At 36.9% G+C, this 22,962-nt stretch overlaps 1 protein-coding gene across 1 annotated transcript in view; it reads left to right on the top strand.

Annotated features, from left to right (window-relative positions):
• The window catches only part of SUPT16H (SPT16 homolog, facilitates chromatin remodeling subunit), a 38,696-nt gene that overhangs the window by 1,040 nt on the left and 14,694 nt on the right, over positions 1-22,962 (top strand). The window contains exons 2-10 of the mRNA XM_001505160.7: positions 12,484-12,576; positions 13,558-13,728; positions 14,408-14,560; positions 15,121-15,267; positions 15,911-16,062; positions 16,760-16,932; positions 20,965-21,055; positions 22,018-22,091; positions 22,229-22,341. Coding sequence (XP_001505210.1) covers positions 12,484-12,576; positions 13,558-13,728; positions 14,408-14,560; positions 15,121-15,267; positions 15,911-16,062; positions 16,760-16,932; positions 20,965-21,055; positions 22,018-22,091; positions 22,229-22,341 — 1,167 coding nt within the window. The remainder of the gene's footprint in view (positions 1-12,483; positions 12,577-13,557; positions 13,729-14,407; positions 14,561-15,120; positions 15,268-15,910; positions 16,063-16,759; positions 16,933-20,964; positions 21,056-22,017; positions 22,092-22,228; positions 22,342-22,962) is intronic.

Here is a 22,962-nt window from a genome sequence, read left to right as displayed (position 1 = left end):
TTTTGCTGGAGTTAAAAAAAAGAACTATTGCTCACGCGCAGCCGCCTCATGTGCTAGGCCCTGCCGTGGGTAACACAAAAACCTAACGCTGAAAACCTGCAGGTATTAGTAATACAAAAAACGATGTGATGCCTAGAACCTCATTAGTTTTCCTCTTTGGTAGAGTATCCGGGGCACGTGCTCAGAAAAAGAGCTGTTGTAGTTCCCAGTCTTTTAAAGATTGAGCAGTTTTTCTGTTTGAAAAACGTACACAGTTAAAATTTGTTTTTCTGATAGTAATTTATCAATTCACACATTTGATTGCATCCTGTGGGGCAGTCCTTCGAGCTGTCTAGCTTAAGTCTGGCCTCTGAACTCTGTCATCCAGGGAAGATAAAACTAATAATGACTTTATAAAACCTTTCAAAAATGATCAATTCTCATTTCACCATTGTAAATTGCCTTTCACGTTGATCCTGTAGTAAAAACCAAGCTAATTAAAATTGGTCATTTCCCTGCCGTTCATATTAAAGGTTCCTGTGCATGTTTTATCTTTTGAGGTTAAATGCATTAGATAATTTAAAATGAATTCATTGTTCCCCTTTATGAAAGGCAAAACTAAGGATTCTATGCTAGACAAATGCTGAACATAAATTTTATTTTTAAAATTATTTATTAGTTAATTTCTACCAAGTGTTTTTAAAGCTTCTCTTACCATCATATTTTTAAATATGAACATGACTCATGTTACAGAAACTATTTCTAAAGGCCTCAATATTTTCCAAAGATTAATGAGTACTTGTGTGCCAGTGGTAATAAAAAGCCCTCTTTTCCAACCCTAGACCCCCAAATTATACACCTTTGATATGGAAGTTGTTTCTAGTTCCAGTGATTCAGAGTTTATCAAATTATTCTTAATTCTCTCTAGACCATTCAGGAAAGCTAAGATTAGTTTAGAACTCAGAGTTCCCCTACACAATAGGTAAAATGCAAAGCTTGAAACTAGGAAAAATTTGAGGTCAGAAGACAGATTGGCAAACTTAACATCGAGTTTGACGGTCTGTAAATCCATTAAAGTTGTTATTGGCCCCTATTTTGTGTTTCTCAAAAATCATTAAAATTCATCTTGGCTCTCGTATTTAGCTTAATGATGTCATTTGAAGGGAAGATGTTAGATATTGATAAGACGGCTGGCATTATAAAGTTATGAGCCAAGTCAATATAAAAATATACTCATTAGCAACATTTGTGTGATTAATTATGATGAAAATCGTTTGAATAAACTTTCTTTTTTCCAGTTGTAAATTTTAATAACTATCCCCAGAACCCACCTGTAGAATATCTATCTATAGGCACAGTCTTTCCAGTTTACAGTACTTTCCTTCTGATCTGCTTAAGCAAAGATCATAGTTTTTTGGGATAAGTTCTGTTTGCTTATCCTCCTAGCTGTAGCAGAAAAGATAGTGAAATATGTAGGTGCATGCTATATGTTTTTCTTTTACACTTTGCCTTTTTTTTAATAAGAAAACTGGCCTTGAAATAAGAGAATAATTTGAAGTTAACTGTATAGATGCTGAGCCTTGTGTTGTCAGCTCTCATCTTCAAAGAAATCTCTGTTACGACAAAAATTAACTAAAAAACTAATTTGGGCTCCACACCACTTTTTAGTTTCACATACCCTTAAGCATAAGCCTTTCAGAACTATGTGGTTGCTTGTGGTCACTCCAGCTCTCTTCAATTACAGAGTTGTAGACAACCAAAAAAATACTAATTTTTTTTTTTTTTTATCAGAGTAGGAGCTAATGAGGCTCTTCATCTCACCTGTCTGCAAGTTGAGTTTGGCTTAGGTACATATTGTGAGGCTATTGCAAATAAGATAATTTCTTAACTGTAATTTTCATAACTTATGTCCTAAAAATAGTTGCAGTGTCACAAACTTTTAACTGAGTAGAAATGTCTTAAACATTAAACCTTATGCTTGAGTGAGTAGTGCCATTTTAGAGATGAGAAAATGGGCTCAGTCAGAAATCAAACAGGAGACCTCTGTAGTGACTAGAACTTACTACTGTTTTATGACTCTTCTTGGATGTTTGGATCTAGTCCAGTCCTGCCTCTTTTTTTTTTTCCTTTTTCTTTTTAAAGATTGGCACCCGAGCTAACATTTGTTGCCAGTCTTTTTTTTCTGCTGCTTTTCCCCAAAGCCCTGCCCCCCCCACCCCGTACATAGTTGTATATTTTTTTTAGCTGTGAGTCCTTCTAGTTGTGGCATGTGGGACACCACCTCAGCATGGCCTAATGAGCAGTGCCATGTCCACACCTGGGATCTGAACCGGTGAAACCCTGGGCCGCTGAAGCGGAGCAGGCAAACTTAACCACTCGGCCATGGGGCCAGCCCCCTGCCTCTTATTTTTTAAATTAGAACTGCTACAAGCACAAGGGCTTTGCAGCAACTGTCTATTTCTGCAGTAGAAAACTCCAGGTAGGATTGGTGGGTCATAAGAGTGGGCTGTGGGCTTCTCCTCCAGCCTCTTATACTTCCTGGTTCCTTATTCAGGGCTTCCCAGCCTTTTCATGATTGTGATTATTTTTAACCAAGTTATATAAGTACTGCACGGAGTACAGGGTGGGGAGACTACCCACCATTCCAGGGTCCCAGCTGCTTTGGGAGCTGAGGGACACAGTCTAGGCACACCTGTAACTCATTTGACACCTCCCTACTAGGACATCCTGCTATGAGTGAACCTTGATCTCAGTCATCTGCCTTTTATCCCAAGAGAGTTCTGTAAAATGTCAGAAGAGCAGCTATTTTCAATAGGAATGCTGATCCAATGCATTCATTCACACGGCTCTGTGCCGCCGGTCAGGATTGAGGTGTTGCATGGCTCCAGCCAACCCCAAAAAGAAAGTTTGTGCCTATGGAGAAAACTATTAAGCTGTAGTGTCAGTGCTTCTCTTGATGCTGCTTTCTGGCTCTTTGCTCAGTTTTGTCCTGGTCAAATTTCATGTTTTGGATTGCTCTCCAAGACTAGACAGTTACCTTCTGTGGCTTAGGAAGGTTCTTTAAGATATAGGCAATTCCCATACTACTTTCAGCAATATAATGGGTTGCTTTCACCCATCTCAGTTCTTTTATGACTCCTTTGTCTCTGAAATGAGATAGAGAAAGGTTTAAATAATGCTTTGGTCTTGAGTAAAGAGGAGGGCTAGATGGAAGTAAATGTCTGGACAGGTTGGGATTTGTTTATTTTTACTTAACTTTTAGTCTATTCTAGTTATCTACTTTTTTGTATTTATTTTTTATCCCTATTACCAAGTGTAGTGCTTGGCATGTCTAGGCACTCGGTGAACAATGGTGACTTGATTTCCAAGTTTTCATGCATTGTTTTCTTGGTTTGCAGGAATTTCTATCAAAGGCATACTTTGAGTGACCACTAAGTCCTGCCTTTCTTGGAATGTTCACCTATTGTCCCTATGTAATTATTAATGGCATACCCTTTTATTTTCAGAATTGGTCTTGGTTTGAACGATAGATTGTATGGGTAATCCTAGCTATAACAAGCGACTTCAAAAATATTTCCTCTTTTAATGCAATACCCATTTGGTTCAAAGGAAGATAGTTGTTTCTCTGCTACAGTATTTCCCCAGCTTTTATCATTCAGATACTACCTTCACAATTTTCACCAATTCCTTATCATCTATATTGTTTACCTTGCACTTTAAAATTTTTACTCAAGTAATTCATACATAGGTTTTTAAAAACCAAATAGTTCTAAGAGCCTTAAAACAGAAAACACTCGACTGCCCCAGAAGCAATCACTCTCAGTTCTTTTGTTTCTTTCATGTTTTGGAATAATATCTGTATACTGCTATTTCTTGATTTATCAGTTTTAGATATTAGCTTGCTTTGGTAGATTAGGACTGAAATTTAACTTTTTTTGAAAATTGTAAATTTAAAATAAATTTTTAAATGTTATTGAGGTCATAATAGTTTATAACTGTGAAATTTCATTTGTGCGTCATTATTTGTCAGTCACCATATAAATGTGCCCCTTCACCCGAACCTCCTTCCTCTCTGGTAACCACTAAACCGTTCTCTTTGTCCATGTGTTAGTTTATCTTCCACGTATGAGTAAAATCATACAGTGTCTTTCTGTGTCTGGCTTATTTCACTTAATGTAATGCCCTCCAGGTCCATCCATGTTGTTTCGAATGGTATGATTTTATCTTTTATGGCTAAGTAGTATTCCATTGTGTGTGTGTGTGTGTGTGTGTGTGTATGTGACCACATCTTTATCCAGTCATCAGTCAATGGGCACTTGGATTGCTTCCAAATCTTAGCTGTTGTAAATAATGCTGCAGTGAGCGTAGGGGTGCATAAGTCTCTTTGAATTGTTGATTTCAAGTTCTTTGCATAAAGACCCAGCAGTAGGATAGCTGGGTCATATGGTATTTCTATTTTTAATTTTCTTCTTTTTTAATTTTTTGAGATATCTCCATACTGTTTTCCATAGTGGCTGCACCAGTTTGCATTCCCACCAGCAGTGTATGAGGGTTCCCTTTCCTCCACATCCTCTCCAACATTGGTTATTTTTTGTTTTGGTGATTATAGCCATTCTGACAGGTGTAAGGTGATATCTTAGTGTAGTTTTGATTTGCATGACATTTAACTTTTTTATACCATCACACTTATCCCAACTTCTCTACCTTCTAATATTTTAAAAATTTCTTCCTGACATATTGTTATGAAAATTTTCAAACAGAGAAAGGTGAAAGAATTTTACAGTGAACACCCATGTACCCACCACCTAGATTATACGATTATTTTAATATATTTGCTTTATGATACATCCACCCCCTTGATGTTTTTTTTCACAATTTTTAGTAAAATAAATAGTCAGTTTACACTGTTATGCTCTTGCAAATATTTTTACTGCTGGGTGAAGTAAAGAAATAGTTACCATTCCTTTTCTCTACAGTTTTTTCATTTTTCCTGGCATTAATGAGTGCCTCAATTTTTCTCCTTTTTTTAATGTCCCTAGCCTTAATTTTTTCCTGCAAGTCTGTCATAATCTCATCAATCTTTTATTCTAAAATTCTTAACACTCATCAGATATTTTGTTAATTCCGTGATTGTCTTTTAAACACTACCACCACCGCCACCACCCAATCAACTTTACATTATCCTGCTGTCTGTATAGGGTGATCTCCTGGTCTGTTGAATCTTGGAACTTTCCAGTGTTGGGTCCCGTATAGTATCCTAGACCCCATGTCTTGATTTATTTCTTCGTTTTATTAGAGCATTTTCTCTAAGAGCTTCGTAAGAAAGGATATAGAGAATATATATTTCTTGAGCCCTTGTGTGTGTTAAAAGTTTTATTTTATCTTCACTTTTGGTTAATAATACAGTTAGTGGGTATAAAATTTGCGGTTGAAAAGCTTTCAGAATTCTCAGAATTTTGAAGCATTTGTTCATCATTCTTGAAGCTTGCACTGTTACCTTGGAGAAGGCCGATGTGATTCTGTTTCCTGTTCCAATATCCATGGCCTGTTGTTCTCTGTAAAACATTTAGAATCATCTCTTTATTCCTTGTGGTTTGAAATTTCACTGCCTTGGTGTGAGTCTTTTTTTTCCCTTCCTTGCACTGAGTTGAGAAGTAAGAGGCTCTTTTAATCTCAAGACTTATATCCTTTGGTGCTGGAATCTTGCATTCTTTGATCTTTTTTTCCCCTCCATTTCTTCAGTGATTTTTTTCCCCCCTGAAATTCCTATTCGGTAAGGTTTAGACTTCTGGGCTTAAATTTGTTTATCTTTTCATTTCATTTCCTATTTCTTTGTCTTCTACTTCTAGATGCTGTTTCTTAACTTCATTTTCCCACTTTCTATCGAATTTTTTTTTTTAATTTCACCTATTTTGAATTTCTAAGAGTCCTTTTTATCCTCTGTTCTTTTCTTGTTTTATGGATGTACTATATATATTTCTCTTATAGGGTCTTTTTGTTTGTTTGTTTTGTTTTCTGTCCTCTGCCTTGTCTGTTTCCTCTGGGTTTGTTTGCTTTCTCTATTACGTATTAACAAAAATCAAAATGAGGCTTGGCTATCCATCCGTCTTAATAACGTAATAAGAAACTGGTTGGAAGCTCTGCAGAATGAGGCCTCTCACCTGGTAGGGGTTACTATAGAGTGATTATGCTGTTTTATTCCATGGAAGACCCCCAAATGTCGGTATCTGAAGTGTTTTCTCTGAATTCAATGAGGATGCACAAAGAAAAATCCTCCACTTCTTGTCTTTGGGGCATTTGTTCCCCATTATTGTCATTCAAAATACAGACTTCCCTTTAATTCCCCAACATTTAATACTTGCCTTCTGCTGGGCCTACTATTTGAGTCTAGAGCCTTTCTTATTTTCTTAGCCCATCTCTCCAGAGAATAAAGCACATCTTTTTGTAGAGGGATTAGGAGTTGTCTCAGGGCCTCTGAGAACTGGGAGTCCAGCTTTTAAGCTTGCTGTCCAGACCTTCTGTTCTCAGCCCTGAACTCATCCATGTGCAATATACCCCATTCCCCTTCTCTGATACTTGGTGCCTCCTGAGTTCTGAGCCCACTGGGGCTCTATGAGAGATGCACACTCATCATCAATATCTTCCCAGCAAGAATACTTGTCAAGCACTTAGGGTATAGCTACCCCAGCTCTGCTTAGTCATTTACCACTTTGTTCTCTTCATCTCCCAAAAAACTGTTGAATTCCTTAAACCTACATACATTCAGAAAAGACACTTTACATGACTATAATTGGAGAATCGTGTCACCTTCCAAAAATAAAAAGTACTGTTAAAAAAATGAAGATAATGTAAGCATAGCTGCATTGTTAAATTGTAGCAGGTGGTAAGGACTAGCATTAAACAGATATAGTCTTGATGTGGTCAAGTGGATTAAAAGAGAATTGAAAAGTGTATAACTTTTTTGCTCTGAATATTTAAAGCCACATCTGGGATCACCTAAAGTCGCCTCCTCTGTGAGTTGTACACTTTCAGAAAGTCTCTTCTACTCTCCACACCCTGTACTGATCATGTCGTCACCAGCTCGTCTTTGACATCAGTAACAATAGTCGTGTGATACACGTGGGGAATTTTTAACAAACAGCCATTTTAGTCTTTAATAATAATGATGGCAAATATATAGTAGTTTCAATGAGCTAGGCACTAGTCTAAGTACTTGATACACATTAGCAAATTTAATTCTCAGAGCAATACTTACAGATGCGAAGACTGAGGAGACTGAAGCACAGAGAGGTTGGGTGGCAGTGAGTGGTGGGGTCAAGGCTTCACGCCCCGGCAGTCTGGCTTCAGAGTGAGCCCTTTTACCCAGTAGACATACTGTCTTTCTAAATATAGAAGGCAGACTTTGATTCCTGTCACTTGCAGTTGCTGAAAGAAATTTCTGGTAAATTTAAGAGGTCACCAACACTAACATCTTACCTGAAAAGTTTAGCAAATGATTCTAAGTCTCCTTGTAGATGAAAATCAGAAACCTTTTAAAGAAATTCTTTTTTATCTTTAGGACCCTAAAGAAAGTGTTCTCTCATCTGATTTGTTAACTGAAAGAGAGAGAGATGGTAGAAAAAGTATAATTTTGCCTGTTAGTCTATAATAATTGTGTCCTAATAGAAAATATGTATTTTAGACTTAATATGTGTGTTTTAATTAGACTTTCAGCACCTTTTTTAAAAGCTGAAATCATCATTAGTGTGAGAACTGCCTATATATTTGCGTGGGAGTTCCGAGTGTGCTAGGTCTTGATTTGGTGTTTTGAATATGATGATGCTTACTGTGTTTTATTGTGAGGATTACAGATAATAACTGCAAGGCGTGTACAAAAAGTGGCTGCTCAGTAAATACTCCCATCTAAAACACCTTTTTCAGCAAGACTTGGTGGACCAGACAGACTGGAAGGAGGCAGAATTTGGAGACAGAAAGGGTTTGGTGGATGTTGAGAGTCTGTGCATACCAGGGCTCACTGCTGCAAGATGGTTCATCTAGAAGGGGGAGCACAGGAATCGCAAGTCCAGATAGATTTGACAAGGGCTCAAGTCTAAGTCCTGAAGAACAGCCCAAGCAAAAGAGATCAGGTAGGAATCTGGGGCCATTTAAGCGGCACAGAGTCAAGCCCCAGCTGCCTCCAAGAGCCAGTGCTTGGAACTGGCTGTAGGACTGGTCCTGGGGCAATGACTGCTAGCCTTGTGGCTTTCTTTTTTTAACCAGCCCCACTGCACTCCAGTATTTTAAAATTCTAGACATAATCTGGAATTTAATCTGAAAGTATTTCAGTATTATATATAACTTTATTATACTGTTACTTTGGGTAACTTACCATATGAATTTTACAAGCAGATTATTAAAAATCTCCCACAGTTTCAAAAGACTATTTTTGGATGTAATCTGTATAAGGTGTTTATACTCCTCATAAGGTTTGAAAATACAAAATAGCGGCCCAGATTTTGCTGTCAAAATATTTGGTTTTGGGGCCAGCCCCGTGGCCGAGTGGTTAAGTTCGTGCACTCTGCTTCGGCAGCCCAGGGTTTGGCCATTTCGGATCCTGGACGCGGACATGGCACTGCTCATCAAGCCATGCTGAGGCGGCATCCCACATGCTACAACTGGAAGGACCCACAGCTAAAAATACACAACTATGTACCAGGGGGCTTTGGGGAGAAAAAGGAAAAAAATAAAATCTTTAAAAAAAAAAAAATTGGTTTTATTGTAATCCTTTTCACTGAATCACATTTTATGAAAATTTTATCTAAATTTATCTTTAGATATCTTAAATTCTGCTATTATTTCTTTCTTTTGGTGTTAGAGCCCACCAGTTTCTGTAAAGAATAAATTAAGAATATTCTGTGAAATGGTCAGAGCAACTGGGTTCCAAAAGAAATTAGGATTCATTGTCTCACCTTTTTGATTGGCAGTGGAAAACTAGGCATTTTATGAATTGAAATCCTTGAGATTTGATGGATTTATTTCCGCAGTCTTCATTAAAAAGCTGAACATGTGGGTCTTTTTTTCTCTGTCCTGATTTTCAATTATGTTGAGATTCCTTTGGATGATTTTCCCATATAATTAATAATTAAGTGGCATGATTATACTTTTTCATATACTTTTTAAAAACGTGTTAGTGTATTGAAATTTTGTATACGTTCAGACCTTTTTCTTTGCTGAAAAATTTTGACTCAACCAAGATTTCAAATATCAAAAAATATACTAAAAGGGACTTTTTGGTTAGTTTCAGTGGTATTTTTTGTAGACATGTTTAGGGAAGAAAATTATATATCTGTATCCACAAGACTTTATAAGCACTAAATATAAGAGAGTGCCAATTGCTAATTTCGGGAGATTACTAAGGTTCTAGTAATATTGCCACAAAATCCCATGTTTACTGAAGAATTGCAGTATGTATAGCAAAACTTCAGAGAGGAGAGACTATTTAATGCCGAAGTTAGTGTTACTATATCTGATAGGAATTGTATACCACAGTGCTTCTCAAACTCTGATATCAAGACCCCTTTACATCCTTAAATTATTCAGGACCCCAAAGAGCCTTTCTTTGTATCGGTTGTATCAAGTATATGAAGAAAATCTGGCCTCATACATACTTGGAGCTGGAAGAAGAAAGATATTTTAATAACCTTTTCAAATAATTATGGACATTCTTTGTTACTACACTAAAACACTAGAAGTGGTAATCTCTTAAAAGTTAGTTATAATGTGAAATCTGAAACCACAACCATGAACTTTTCTTCTTTCTTTTTTTCTTTTCTTTTTTTGCTGAGGAAGATTTGCCCTGAGCTAACATGTGTGCCATTCTTTCTCAATTTTGTATGTGGGTAGCCGCCACAGCATGGCTGCCGATGAGTGGTGTAGGTCAATGCCCAGGAACTGAACCTGGGCCACTGAAGCAGAGCATGCTGAACTTAACCACTAGGCCACAGGGCTGGCCCCAACAATGAACTTTTCATACTCAAGTTATTGTTCCTTCTTGCACCTTTGATCCTTTACCCAGGGATGACTTTGTAACATCACCATGTAATATTTGGAAAATATTGGTTCCCTCAGTTGTGCAGATCTTCTAAATGTACACATTTCATTATACAATATCAAAGAATCATGTATGTAAACGTCACTACTGATCTCATCAGGAGAGTCTTGAGTGAGTAGCGAAGCTGTCAAGTTGACAGTGGTGGGTACAAGTTTTTTCAAAATTTTATTTTTGCTTGAAAACTCAAATTTTATCATTGACAACACACATCATTTCCTTTCCTTGAAGTGACAGGCTTCATGCATTTTCAAGAAAATGTATACTGGATACCCAAATCTGTTTAAATGTCTAGTTCAACTTGTTACTCAAGTAATTGTACAAATGCTTTTCCTTGAGATAACTGTCATACTTCAGTGTGCACAGAGAAGTGCTTTGTGTGTACGTCCTATTTCTTTACACAGAATATTAGACATAGTCTTAAGGGTTGAGATTTCATAATATTAATCATTTTTACTGCATCAGGGACATTCTTTGGTAAACTTAGCTTTTTTCTTCTTTCTTTCTGTGAGTGTAGTAGTGAAGAACTAGTTTGGTGCCACTGTCCTGATTCATGCTAAGACATTAGCAGTTTTAATTATCAGCACTTTTGCATCATCAGTGAGAACTAATGATAAAACTTTAGCAACCTGAAGGAAGACATTTTCTCATTGACAATCAATGGGGGAATGCAGTTTTATTGTGGTAGAGAAATTCAACAAAACGCTCCTATAAAAAACCTATATTTGGATTCTTACCGGCAACCAGAAGTCTTAAAATGTGGAAGTGTCTTATGTAGATGTTTTTGTTGACTTAATAGGGGAAGTCAGAGATTTGACCTCATAGCCCACAATTACCGGTCCCTTGGTCTTACAGAGCTGTTCAAGAGTAGCTAATGGTTGGAGGACTTACACTTCTCAATTTCAAAACTTACTAAAAAGTTGCAGTAATCAAAACAATGTGATACTAGTGTAAGGATAGACATGGGGATCAATGGAATAGAACTGAGAATCCAGAAATAAACCTTCACATTTACATCATTTGATTTTTGACAATGGTGCCAAGACATTTCAATGGGGAAAGTAGTCTTTTCTACAAATGGTCCTGGAACAACTAGATAGCCATATGCAAAAGAATGAAGGTAGGCCTCTTCCTCACACCATGCATAAAAATTAACTCAAAATGAATCATAGATCTAAACATGAGAGCTAAAACCATAAAACGGTTGTAGAAGAAAATATAGGTAAATCTTTATGTCCCTGGATTAGGCAAAGTCACCTTAGATAAGACATCAAAAGTAAAAGAAAGTAATTTGGACTTCTTCGAAATTAAAACTTTTTGTCCTTCAAAGGACATCATTAAGAAAGTGAAAAGACCAACCAACAAGTAGGAGAAAAATGTGGAAATCATATCTGATAAGAGACGTATCTAGAATATAAAAAGAACTCTTACAACTTAAGAAAGCAGTGACCCCATTACATGGTGGGCAAGGAGTCTGCAGAGACGCTTCTCCAAAAAAGGTATACAGTGGTCAGTAATCATGTGAAAAGGAGCGCAACATAATTAACCATCAGGGACATGCAAATCAAAACTAGTGAGATACTACTTTACACCAATTGGAGGGCATAAAAAAGACAGTTAACAAGTATTGGTCAGCATGTAGAGAAATTGGAACCTTCGTACATTGCTGTTCAGAGTATAAAATGGTGCAGGCTCTTTGGAAAACAGTCTGGTGGTTCCTCAAAAAGTTGAAAAGAGTTACCATATGACCAACAATTCCTCACCTAGGTATACACTCAAGAGAAATATGTCTGTGCAAAAATTTAAATGAATGTTCATAGCATTATTCGTAACAGCCAAAGAAAATGGAAACAACCCATATGTCCAGCAATTGATGAATGGACAAAATATGGTATGTCCATATAATGGAATATTATTCAGCAATAAAAAGGAATGAAGTATTGATACATGCTACCATATGGATGAACCTTGAGAGCATTGAAAGAAACTGGACACTAAGGCCACATACTCTCTGATTCCATTTATATGAAATGTCCAGAACAGACACATACATAGAGACAGATTAGTGGCTGCCTTGGGCTGGGGAGTAGATGGATAATGATTACTAATGGGTTTCTTGTTGGGGAGATGAAGACATTCTAAAATTAGATTGTTGTGACACAGTTACACAACTGAATACATTAAAAACCATTGAACTGTGCACTTTAAATGGATAAATTGTATGTGAATTCTATCTCAGTGAAGCTATTTGAAAAATAGAATAACTGATGGCTGTGAGGTTGCCAAGCAACATACCTTAAACTTGGAATTTCTATTAGGAAAAAATTATATGTATCCTGATTAAATACTGAAGTCTGTATTCCTATTTTGCTAGTGTAAAAAGAAAATGACCAAATTCCCTCCTCTTTACTTTTCAGAAAGGAGAAGATGAGTATGCCAATGTTGATGCTATTGTTGTATCAGTGGGTGTTGATGAAGAAATTGTTTATGCCAAATCAACTGCCTTACAGGTGAGAGGTTTCCAGCAGTTTTTAGCCCTGAGAGTGATTGAATCATGTATGGCACTGTCCAATATGGTAGCCACCAGCCACATTAAAAATTTAATTCCTCATTCAAAAGTCTCACGTACTCAATAGTGGCTACCATATTAGAGTAGATATGGAATATTTCCATCATCACAAAAAGTTCAGTGGACAGCACTGATTTAGACCATAGGAAAAAAAGTATCTGAATTGAGAAGGATTTAACTATATGCAACAGAAAAGCCTAAATAACAGTGGGTTTAACAGAATATTTCTTCTTTTAGATAGACATCAGGGACCCAGGTTTTTTCCATCCATAGAGTATTGCTCTTGTGCTCATGGTGCAAAAATTGCTAGAGCTCCAGCCATTATATCTACGTTCCAAGCAAAAAGAATAGAGAAAGAGAAGCAAATGGAAAAGGTCCCACAGAATACTTCTACTTATAACTTACTGGCCAAAATTTAATGTAATGGCCATATTTAGCCACAAGAGCAGATGGGAATTAAAGTCCTCATGCCAAGCAGTGTGCCCAGCTAAAAATCCTGAGTCGTTTGGAGAGAAAAGAAATGAATAATTGGTAGGCAACTAACCCCCACTGAGGGAGATAGAATTAGAATGCACGGTTCCCGGAGGTGCTACTCTGTCCCTTGTTTTATGCATTTCTATCCTTCTAAATAATAATATAGTTCTGGTAAACACAAATTATCCAAATGATTTGATGTTTATTATGGAATATTTCAAACATGTGAAAGTAAATAAAATAATGTATTGAACTCCCATTTACCCATTATCCAATAAATTGGTAACTCCTGGCCAGTCTCATTTCATTTGTATCCACCTCCAGGCTCCCCAACCCTAGATTACTTTTAAGTTAATCCCAGATATCTTGTTTTATAGATATTTCTGTATAAGTGCACTAATTTTTTTTTATCTGTAAATAACTGTTGTCATATTGTCTTTTCCCACAGACATGGCTCTTTGGTTACGAACTGACTGACACTATCATGGTCTTCTGTGATGACAAAATCATCTTTATGGCCAGCAAGAAAAAAGTGGAGTTCTTAAAACAGATTGCCAACACTAAGGGCAATGAGAATGCTAATGGAGCCCCTGCCATCACACTGCTGATACGAGAAAAGGTCAGAACTAAGAAAGAATGTGTCATAAATGTGAGAGGATGTTTAAAAGTGATAAACAGAAATGCCTTCTAGGAATTTAAAAGAATACAAAGGAAAGATTTTAGCTGACTGTGGTTGTAATTACGTAGTTCTGTCACATCTTCATTGTTTGTGAGGAAGAAAAGAGTTCAATAACCCTGTCAGTTCAGCAGCAAAACAAATGGGCTGTGAAATTCTGGTGAACACTAACTTTGCCCTTCTTGAGGACACTGTCAACTTGTTTGTTTTCATCTGAGTACCTTAATTAGAACAAATAACCTTACATATCCTTAAGAAAACTTAGATATACCTCAGTTTCAGTTTTTATCAAATGCAGTCTTTGTCATACTGCCCACCTGACAAAGACTTTTTCTCAGAATGTTGTTCACGTATGCATTTGAGTTTCTTAGCTGTTCCTTAAGAAAAAGAATAGTCTTGTCAACTTATATGGCACTTCACCTAAGTATTTAAAAGTATCTGAAGAAATTTTGTGTTAACTTTGGTGTGTTACAATCTGCCCTAAAGAAGTAAGTAGGGCATGGGGAGAGAATTTATTCTTTCCACAGTTTAGAGAATTCATCTCTGCCCGTTACTAGTAGAACATAAATGTCTAATTCTACAACTAATTACAAACTCTGTTTCTTCCCTGTGGCACTGACAGAATGAAAGTAATAAGAGCAGCTTTGACAAAATGATTGAAGCCATTAAAGAAAGCAAGAACGGCAAGAAGATTGGAGTGTTCAGCAAAGACAAATTCCCTGGAGAGTTCATGAAGAGCTGGAACGACTGCCTCAACAAAGAGGGCTTTGACAAAGTAAGAATTCTCCCGGAAACAAGCAAATTGAGAGTTGAGAAGACAAAAGCGTGACAGGCTTCCATAACAGATAGTACAGAGAATTTGTTTTGAGAAAACTATATGTTCGTTCACATTTCCATTTTTCATTGCCTTTGGCTGAGCGGTCAGCCGGTTTGCTTTTCACTCAGGAATGAGAATTTCAGAAGATAGTTCAGCGACTTCAGAGGGAAATTGTTTCTCAGATTCTTGGCCAAACAATATTTTTCTTTCTTTTTTTCTTCTGTTGTCCTGCCTATCTTTCTTCTAAATCCTTTGCAAAAACCTCTAGAGAGGGGCATTTGCATTTTAAATGGTACATTAGTTCAGTGCCTCTTAGAATACACACAATGACCTAGTAAAGAGCTATTCCAAAGGTTTATTCAATCCAAGAAGAGAATATTTAGATATTCTGCAAACTACTGGTGAATAGTTTGCTAAATAATTAAGTACCATCACTAATAATATTCAGATTGAGAGAGATGCATTTCTTTAGCAATTCTATATTTGCATGCTGGAAACTTGTATCACTTTGACTGCAGATAGATATCAGTGCAGTTGTGGCCTATACCATTGCTGTGAAGGAGGATGGGGAGCTCAACCTAATGAAGAAAGCAGCCAGCATCACCTCTGAGGTCTTCAACAAATTCTTCAAGGAAAGAGTGATGGAAATAGTTGATGCAGATGAGGTAAATGAAGAGGGGAAAGGCTTGTTGGTGTTTTAATGAAGCAGAAATAAGTCCCTACGGTGCAGTGTTTTGGTATGTTCTGCTTCCTTTGAAATTAAGCCTTTGATACTTAAATTGGTGGTATATAATTGTGCCAGCTCTCTTTCAAAATAACTGTAAACCTACACTATAGTTTCTTGAGGTTACCCAGTATTTTACTTGAGAATTCCTTAATAGCTGTGAATTCCACATATTGTTCTCTAAATTTGCTTTGCATGTGTACCAGTATATTATCTGGTGCATAAACCATTTCATGGGCTGGCCTGATGGCATAGTGGGTAAGTTCGCATGCTGTGCTTCAGCAGCCCGGGGTTTGCGGGTTTAGATCCCAGGCACAGACCTACACACTGCTCATCAAGCCATGCTGTGGTGGCATCCCACATAGAAAATAGAGGAAGATTGGCACAAATGTCAGCTCAGGGCCAATCTTCCTCACCAAAAAACAAAAAAAGGATAAGGATTAAATGAAATTAAAAAAAAAAAACTTCCATAGCATCCTAAATGATCTCAAGGTGTATGTTGTCTTCAAATGATAACATCCAAAAACCCAACACCCCTCTTTGCCACTCTCTAGTGAATATTTTGTTTCTGGGTACGCTTACAGAAAGTTCGACACAGCAAACTGGCTGAATCTGTGGAAAAGGCCATTGAAGAGAAAAAATACCTAGCTGGGGCAGACCCTTCTACTGTGGAAATGTGTTACCCTCCCATTATTCAGAGTGGTGGCAATTATAATCTCAAGTTTAGTGTGGTGAGGTAAGTATGAGAACTTCAAAATAAAACAAAAGCCAGACCATTTCAACCAGTAGCCTATTTTTTTTCTTTAACTCATTCCAGAATTCAGAAAAGTAAGAGGAGGCAGTAACTATTAGCCTGCCTTCCACATTATCTTCTTGTCTTATTCTGTGCATATTTCTGTTTTATTTCACAGTTATTCATTTCTTAAGCATTTGATTATAAGCATTTTTCAAGATTAAAAATACCAGAGAAAAATGCAGAGCATTTTGCAAAAGCCATTAAAATCTTATTAGGTGTACCATAATGTAATTTCTCTTCTAATTTTTAAAAATACTGTAAAGACTGCTGTTTTTCCTGGTCAGTCTGAAGGAAGGAATTCCTAGCGAATACTGTAATTGATAGTGGACTGGTGGATGAGTGACTCCTCACCACCTTACTGTTATACTACAGTTGATAAAATTCAGTATATCCTTCGCATATTTAGGATACAACTCAACTTTCACTGAATTTTTATCCTAAAAGTTTTGGCCCCTGATTTTACCGCAGAGCCTTTATTAACTGATTAGTTTATTTAAAGAAGGAAGAGTTTGGGTCCTTACTCTGCTTCAGCTGTGGATACAGCAGGGAGAGGTGGTGATTACAGATGCTGTGTGCCAGTGATACGAAGGGCTTTGCTAGTTTGGGTAATGAAATGCTTTCTTCCTTTGGTCTCTAGTGACAAGAATCACATGCATTTTGGGGCCATCACTTGTGCCATGGGTATTCGCTTCAAATCTTACTGCTCCAACCTTGTTCGCACTTTGATGGTTGACCCTTCTCAGGAAGTTCAAGAAAATTACAACTTTTTGCTCCAGCTTCAAGAGGAGCTGCTAAAGGAATTAAGACATGGTGAGGTGCCTTAGAAAAGAATGTTTGGAAATTTTGTAACAAAAATGTCTTCAGTGTTTATGTGAGTTTATATCCCTGAGATTCTTGTATTAAAAATAGAATTAGATTTTACTAACCTTGAATCATCCTAGCATTTGGTTCTTGAATCTCCTTTTCTTTTAGCATAAGTAGTTATTGTGGTTTTACATTGATATTTACAAAAACTTCTCTGGGGCCGGGCCTCATGGCACAGTGGTTAAGTTCGGCGCACTCTGCTTCAGCAGCCCAGGTTTGATTCCCAGGTGCAGGCCTACACCACTCCTCAGTGGCCATGCTGTGGTGGCATCCCACATAGAAAATACAGGAAGGTTGGTGCAGATGTTAGCTCAGGGCAAATCTTCCTCTGCAGAAAAAAAACCAAAAAAACAAAAACTTCTCTGATGGGTTAGGTCTCTGTGTCCACAGCTTCATAAAATACCATGGCCATATTATTCTTCTTTAAAACTTTAGAAAGTTCTTTTTCTTTTTATTTTTTTATTGACATACAATTTAACATACAACTTTATATTAGTTTCAGGTGTACAACATAATGATTTCATATTTGTATATATTGTGAAATGATCACCACAGTAAGTCTAGTTAACGTTCGTCACCATACATAAAGAATTTTTTTTCTTGTGATGAGAACTTTTAAGATCTACTCTCTTAGCAACTTTCAAATATGAAATAGAGTATTATTAACTATAGTTGCCATGCTGTACATTACATCCTCAGGACTTAATTTATTTTATAACTGGAAGTTTGTACCTTTTGACTCCTTCATCCATTTCACCCTTATTCCCCACCTCTTGCAACCGGTAGTCTGTTCTCTGTATCTATGAGCTTGTTTTTAGGGTTTTTTATTCCAAATATTAGTAAGATCATATAGTATATGTCTTTCTCTGACTTGTTTTACGTAGCATAGTGCCCTCAAGTTCCATCCATGTTGTTTCAAATGGCAAGATTTCATTCTTTTTATGACTGAATAATATTCTATTGTATATATATATATACACACCACATCTTCTTTATCCATTCTTGAGTTCAGAGGCACTTGGGTTGCTTCATTATCTTGGCTGTTTTAAATAATGCTGCAATGAACGTGGTGGGGATATATCTTTTCAAGTTAGTGTTTTTGTTTTCTTTGGATAAATACCTAAAAGTAGAATTGCTGGATCATATGGTAGTTCTATTTTTAATTTTTTGAGGAACCTCCATACTGTTTTCCATAGTGGCTGTACCATTTTACATTCCTACCAAGAGTGCACATAGGTTCCCTTTTCACCACATCCTTACCAACACTTGTTATTTCTTGTCTTTTTGATAATAGCCATTCTAACAGGTATAAGGTGACATCTCATTGTGGTTTTGATTTGCATTTCCCTTATGGTCAGTGATGTTGAGCCTCTTTTCATGTACCTGTTGGACATTTGTATGTTTTTGAAAAAATGTCAGATCCTCTGCCCATTTTTTAATCTAATTATTTTTTTGCTATTGAGTTATGAATTCTTTGTGTGTTTTGGATATTAACCCCTTCTCAAATATGTGACTTAAAAATATTTTCTCCCATTCAGTTGGTTGCCTTTTCATTTTGTTGATGGTTTCTCCTTTGCTCTGTAGAAGCTTTTTAGTTTGATATAGTCCCATTTGTTTATTTTTGCTTTTGTTACCTTTGCTTTTGGTGTCAAATCCAAAAAATGATCACCAAGGCTGATATCAAAGAGCTTACCACCTGTATTTTCTTCTAGGAGTTTTATGGTTTCAGGTCTTCTTTCTCCATTGTGTGTTCTCAGCTCCTTTGTTGTAAGTTAATTAACCATATATGCGTGGGTTTATTTCTGGGCTCTTTATTCTGCTGCACTGATCTGTGTGTCTGTCTTTATGCTAACACCATACTGTTTTGACTACTATAACTTTGTAATATAGTTTAAAGTGAGGGAGCATGATGCCTCTGGCTCTCTTCTTTCTCAAGATTGCTTTGCTTGTAGAGTCTTTTGTGATTTCATACAAGTTTTAGGATTGTTCTATTTCTGTGAAATATGCCATTGGAATTTTGATAGGGATTGCATTGAATCTGGAGATTGCTTTGAGTATTATGGACATTTTAACAATATTAATACTTGCAATCCATGAGCATGGAATATCTTTCCATTTATTTGTATTTCCTTCAGTCTCTTAGCAGTGTCTTAACGTTTTCAGTGTACAGACCTTTCACCTCCTTGGTTAAATTTACTCCTAATAAGTCTTTTATCTTTTTGATGCAGTTGTAAATGGGATTTTTCTTTTATTTCTCATTTGGATAGTTTGTTGTTAGCCTATAGATGCAACAGATTTCTGTATATTGATTTTGTATCCTGCAACTTTATTGCATTCATTTACAGTTGGCCCTCTGTATCTGTGGATACAGAACCCGTGGATACAGAGGGCTAATAACTAAGGGACTTGAGTATTGTGGATTTTGGTATCTGCAGGAGGGCCTGGAACCGTGGATGCTGAGGAACAACTATATTAGTTCTAACAGTTTTTTGAGTTTTCTATATATAGTATCCTATCATCTGCAAATAGTGACAGTTTTACTTCTTTCTTTCCAATTTGGATGCCTTTTTCTTGCCTAATTGCTCTGGCTAAGACTTCCAATACTATGTTGAATAAAAGTGGGGAGAGTGGGCATTCTTGTCTTGTTCGTGATCCAGAGGAAAAGCTTTTTGCTATTGAGTATGATGTTAGCTGTGGGCTTGTAATATATGGCCTTTATTATGTTGAGGTCTGTTCCCTCTCTACCCATTTTGTTGAGAGTTTTTGTCATAAATGGATGTGGATTTTTGTCAAATGCGTTTTCTCTATCGAGAGGATTATATGATTTTTCTCCTTCATTTTGTGTCGTATCACATTGATTGATTTGCAGATGTTGAACCGTCCTTGCATCCCTGGACTAAATCCCACTTGATCACAGTCTATGATCCTTTTAATGTATTGTTGAATTCAGAAGAACTGTAGGATGTTCTGAGAAGTAGTTTCTCTACCAACAGAATGTGTAATGTTAATCCTACATTGTATGGATACCAAGAATCTTAATGTGAGAGCAGAACTAGTAAGAACCCTGCTAAGCAAGCCACTGCCTACCTCCAAAGAAAGCAAAGTGCTTGATACCTCTTTTGCCTTAACACTCTACACCCCAATTGGCTAAATGGAACTTTATGTTTACCACCTTTAAACCACTTTGTAAGCTCACCCATGTTGCCCAGAGCTTCCAGACGCCATTCCTGTATAATATCTCAAGTTCATCTTGTGAAATCCTGTCTTGGAAATCGTGGTCATAGGTAGTTTAATGAGGATAAAGACCCCTCTGAGGCTACCATATTTGGACTACTCTGACTTGAAATATTTATTCATATCCTAGATCCTGAAAAATTTAGGCCAGAGCCCTTCTAACATTAATTCATCTGGTCAATAATCCAGTTTTTCAAAATGTATGATAACTTTAATATGAAGTCATTTATCAACACTTAGAAAATTATGTCACTGAGACCAGCTGATGTCCCACAGTACCCCTGAGTCAGTGATTCTCAAACAGTGTAATTAAGAATGACTGGGTTTAGGCTGGCCTAGTGGCACAGTGGTTAAGTGTGCACGTTCAGCTTTGGTGGCCTAGGGTTCGCTGGTTCACATCCCGGGTTCGGACATGGCACCGCTTGGCAAGCCATGCTGTGGTAGGCATCCCACATATAAAGTGGAGGAAGATGGGCATGGATGTTAGCTCAGGGCCAGTCTTCCTCAGCAAAAAAAAGAGGAGGATTGGCAACAGATGTTAGCTCAGGGCTAATCTTCCTCAAAAAAACACAAGAATGACTGGGTGGAGTGTTTTAAAAATGCAAATTTCTGAGCCCTACCACTCCTGCAACTGCATTTCTTAGTCCACATTTTAAGAAACGCTGCTTTAGGAGACCTAATAGATGACAAAAAGTGTTTTTTTCTGAAAGATCCTTTAATGTCCCCTTTCTGTCTTGTCATTAGGTGTGAAGATATGTGACGTGTACAATGCTGTCATGGATGTGGTTAAAAAGCAGAAGCCAGAGCTGCTGAACAAAATTACCAAAAACCTAGGGTAAGATACTATATGTGCATTGTCCTCAGAGTCAGTTTTCATGACTGGCAGTGGTTAGACAAAATATTCTTAGATTGATTCAACCCACATTTATGGACTATTAAATTTAACTGTGTGCCAAACACACAGTGTGATCAGAGAATGTGAGAAAGATTTAAGTTCTACTTCCAGGGATGGGATGGAGATTTTTTTAGACCAGTGTAGTAGATGCCAGTAGATGTTCCAGGTTTAAATTAGAAATATTAGGAAATATTACATACTATATTTCCTCTCTTAGAACACTTCAGCTCACTTTTGCAAATGAAATACTCTGAGATGTCGTAGTCTTTAAAAATTTTTTTGAATTTTTGTTTAATCCAGTGTTTCTCAAATGTTTGACCGTTGAACATCTAGAAACACCTAATAACATCTTACAGAAGCAAAGACATTTTGCAAAACAAAAGCTCTAGGCAGTCTCCTTAGATGGAAACTAGTCTGGAGTATATAGTTTTTTCCTGGACTTTTCTGATGTACAAGAGGAAATATATTGACCTATACTGAGTCTTGGCCCAGGTGACTTAATGAATATAGTGATTAGCATTCCACTAAAAATTGCCTGTCAATCCAGTTACTACCGTCTTGGTAATGTGCCCCTTAACAGTCTCTGCTAAATTCTTTATAGGAGACTTGTAACAATTTCATGGTAAAATTTAAAATCTAAATGTGGATGAATAAGCTAAAATAAGAAAGGCTTGGTTTAATAAATGTTACATGAGGTACTTAATTAGGAAACTATTTTCCACCTATTAAGAGCCCAAAGACTATCCTCAAATCCTCTTCCTTAACTCACCGATCAGCAGGGGCAAATCACTCAACATGTTTGTCAGCCTTATCTTGAAACTTGGAATAGAATATATTGTACTTGACCCATAATTAGAGATCCTTTAGCCTATTGCTGAAGTTTCTCTTCATTTCTTTTTTAGGTTTGGAATGGGAATTGAATTCCGTGAAGGCTCTTTAGTAATTAATAGTAAAAATCAATACAAACTGAAGAAAGGTAAGTTTTACGTGCATGTAACAGGAAAATACTTTTTTGAATAGTTGCGTTTAGCTTCATCTCCCCGGTTTTTGTATGAAATCTACACTTCTCCATCCTTTCACAGTCAGAGGCTGATTCCTGTTTTGCTGTTTTAGGGATGGTTTTCAGCATCAACCTGGGATTCTCAGAGCTGACTAACAAGGAAGGGAAGAAACCAGAAGAGAAAACCTATGCCTTGTTCATTGGTGACACAGTGCTTGTGGATGAGGTGTGTATCGCTTCTTAAACTTTTAAGTGTTCATAAACTCACTTTTGAGGCACATTTTGTACCCTGTGGTTTTTTCTTAAAAGTCTCTGTTAAATGCTAGCTACAGGGAGAAAGCCATGTGACAGCCAGGCCTGACGCAGCTAAGAATAGAGATTGTGGTCCAAGTAGGGAATGATTTAAACCCCACTGCTTATCACACTGTGGCTTGAACCTTGATAATGATAATATCAGGAACTGATTCTAATAATGGAACTGATTTTTTTTCGTAACAGCTTTATTGAGCTACGATTTACATACCATACACTTCACCCACTTAAAGTGTACTGTGTAATGATTTTTAGTGTACTAATAGTTGTGCACCCGTCACCACAATCTAATTTTAGAACATTTTCATCACCTCAGAAAGAAACCCTATACTCATCAGCAGTTACTCCCCACTTCCCCCCTCAAGTCCCCAGGCCTAGGCAATGACTGAACTACTTTCTGTCTCTAAGGATTTACCTATTCTGGACATTTGTGGTCTTTTGTCACTAGTTTCTTTCAGTTAGCAGGAAATGAATTTTGATAATAATAATAACAGATATTTCAGTGTTCTTATTATAAGCTAAACTCTTTTATGCA

Source organism: Equus caballus, chromosome 1 (assembly GCF_041296265.1).
Source record: "Equus caballus isolate H_3958 breed thoroughbred chromosome 1, TB-T2T, whole genome shotgun sequence".
NCBI lineage: Eukaryota > Metazoa > Chordata > Mammalia > Perissodactyla > Equidae > Equus > Equus caballus.
This window is presented reverse-complemented; position numbering and strand designations above follow the sequence as displayed.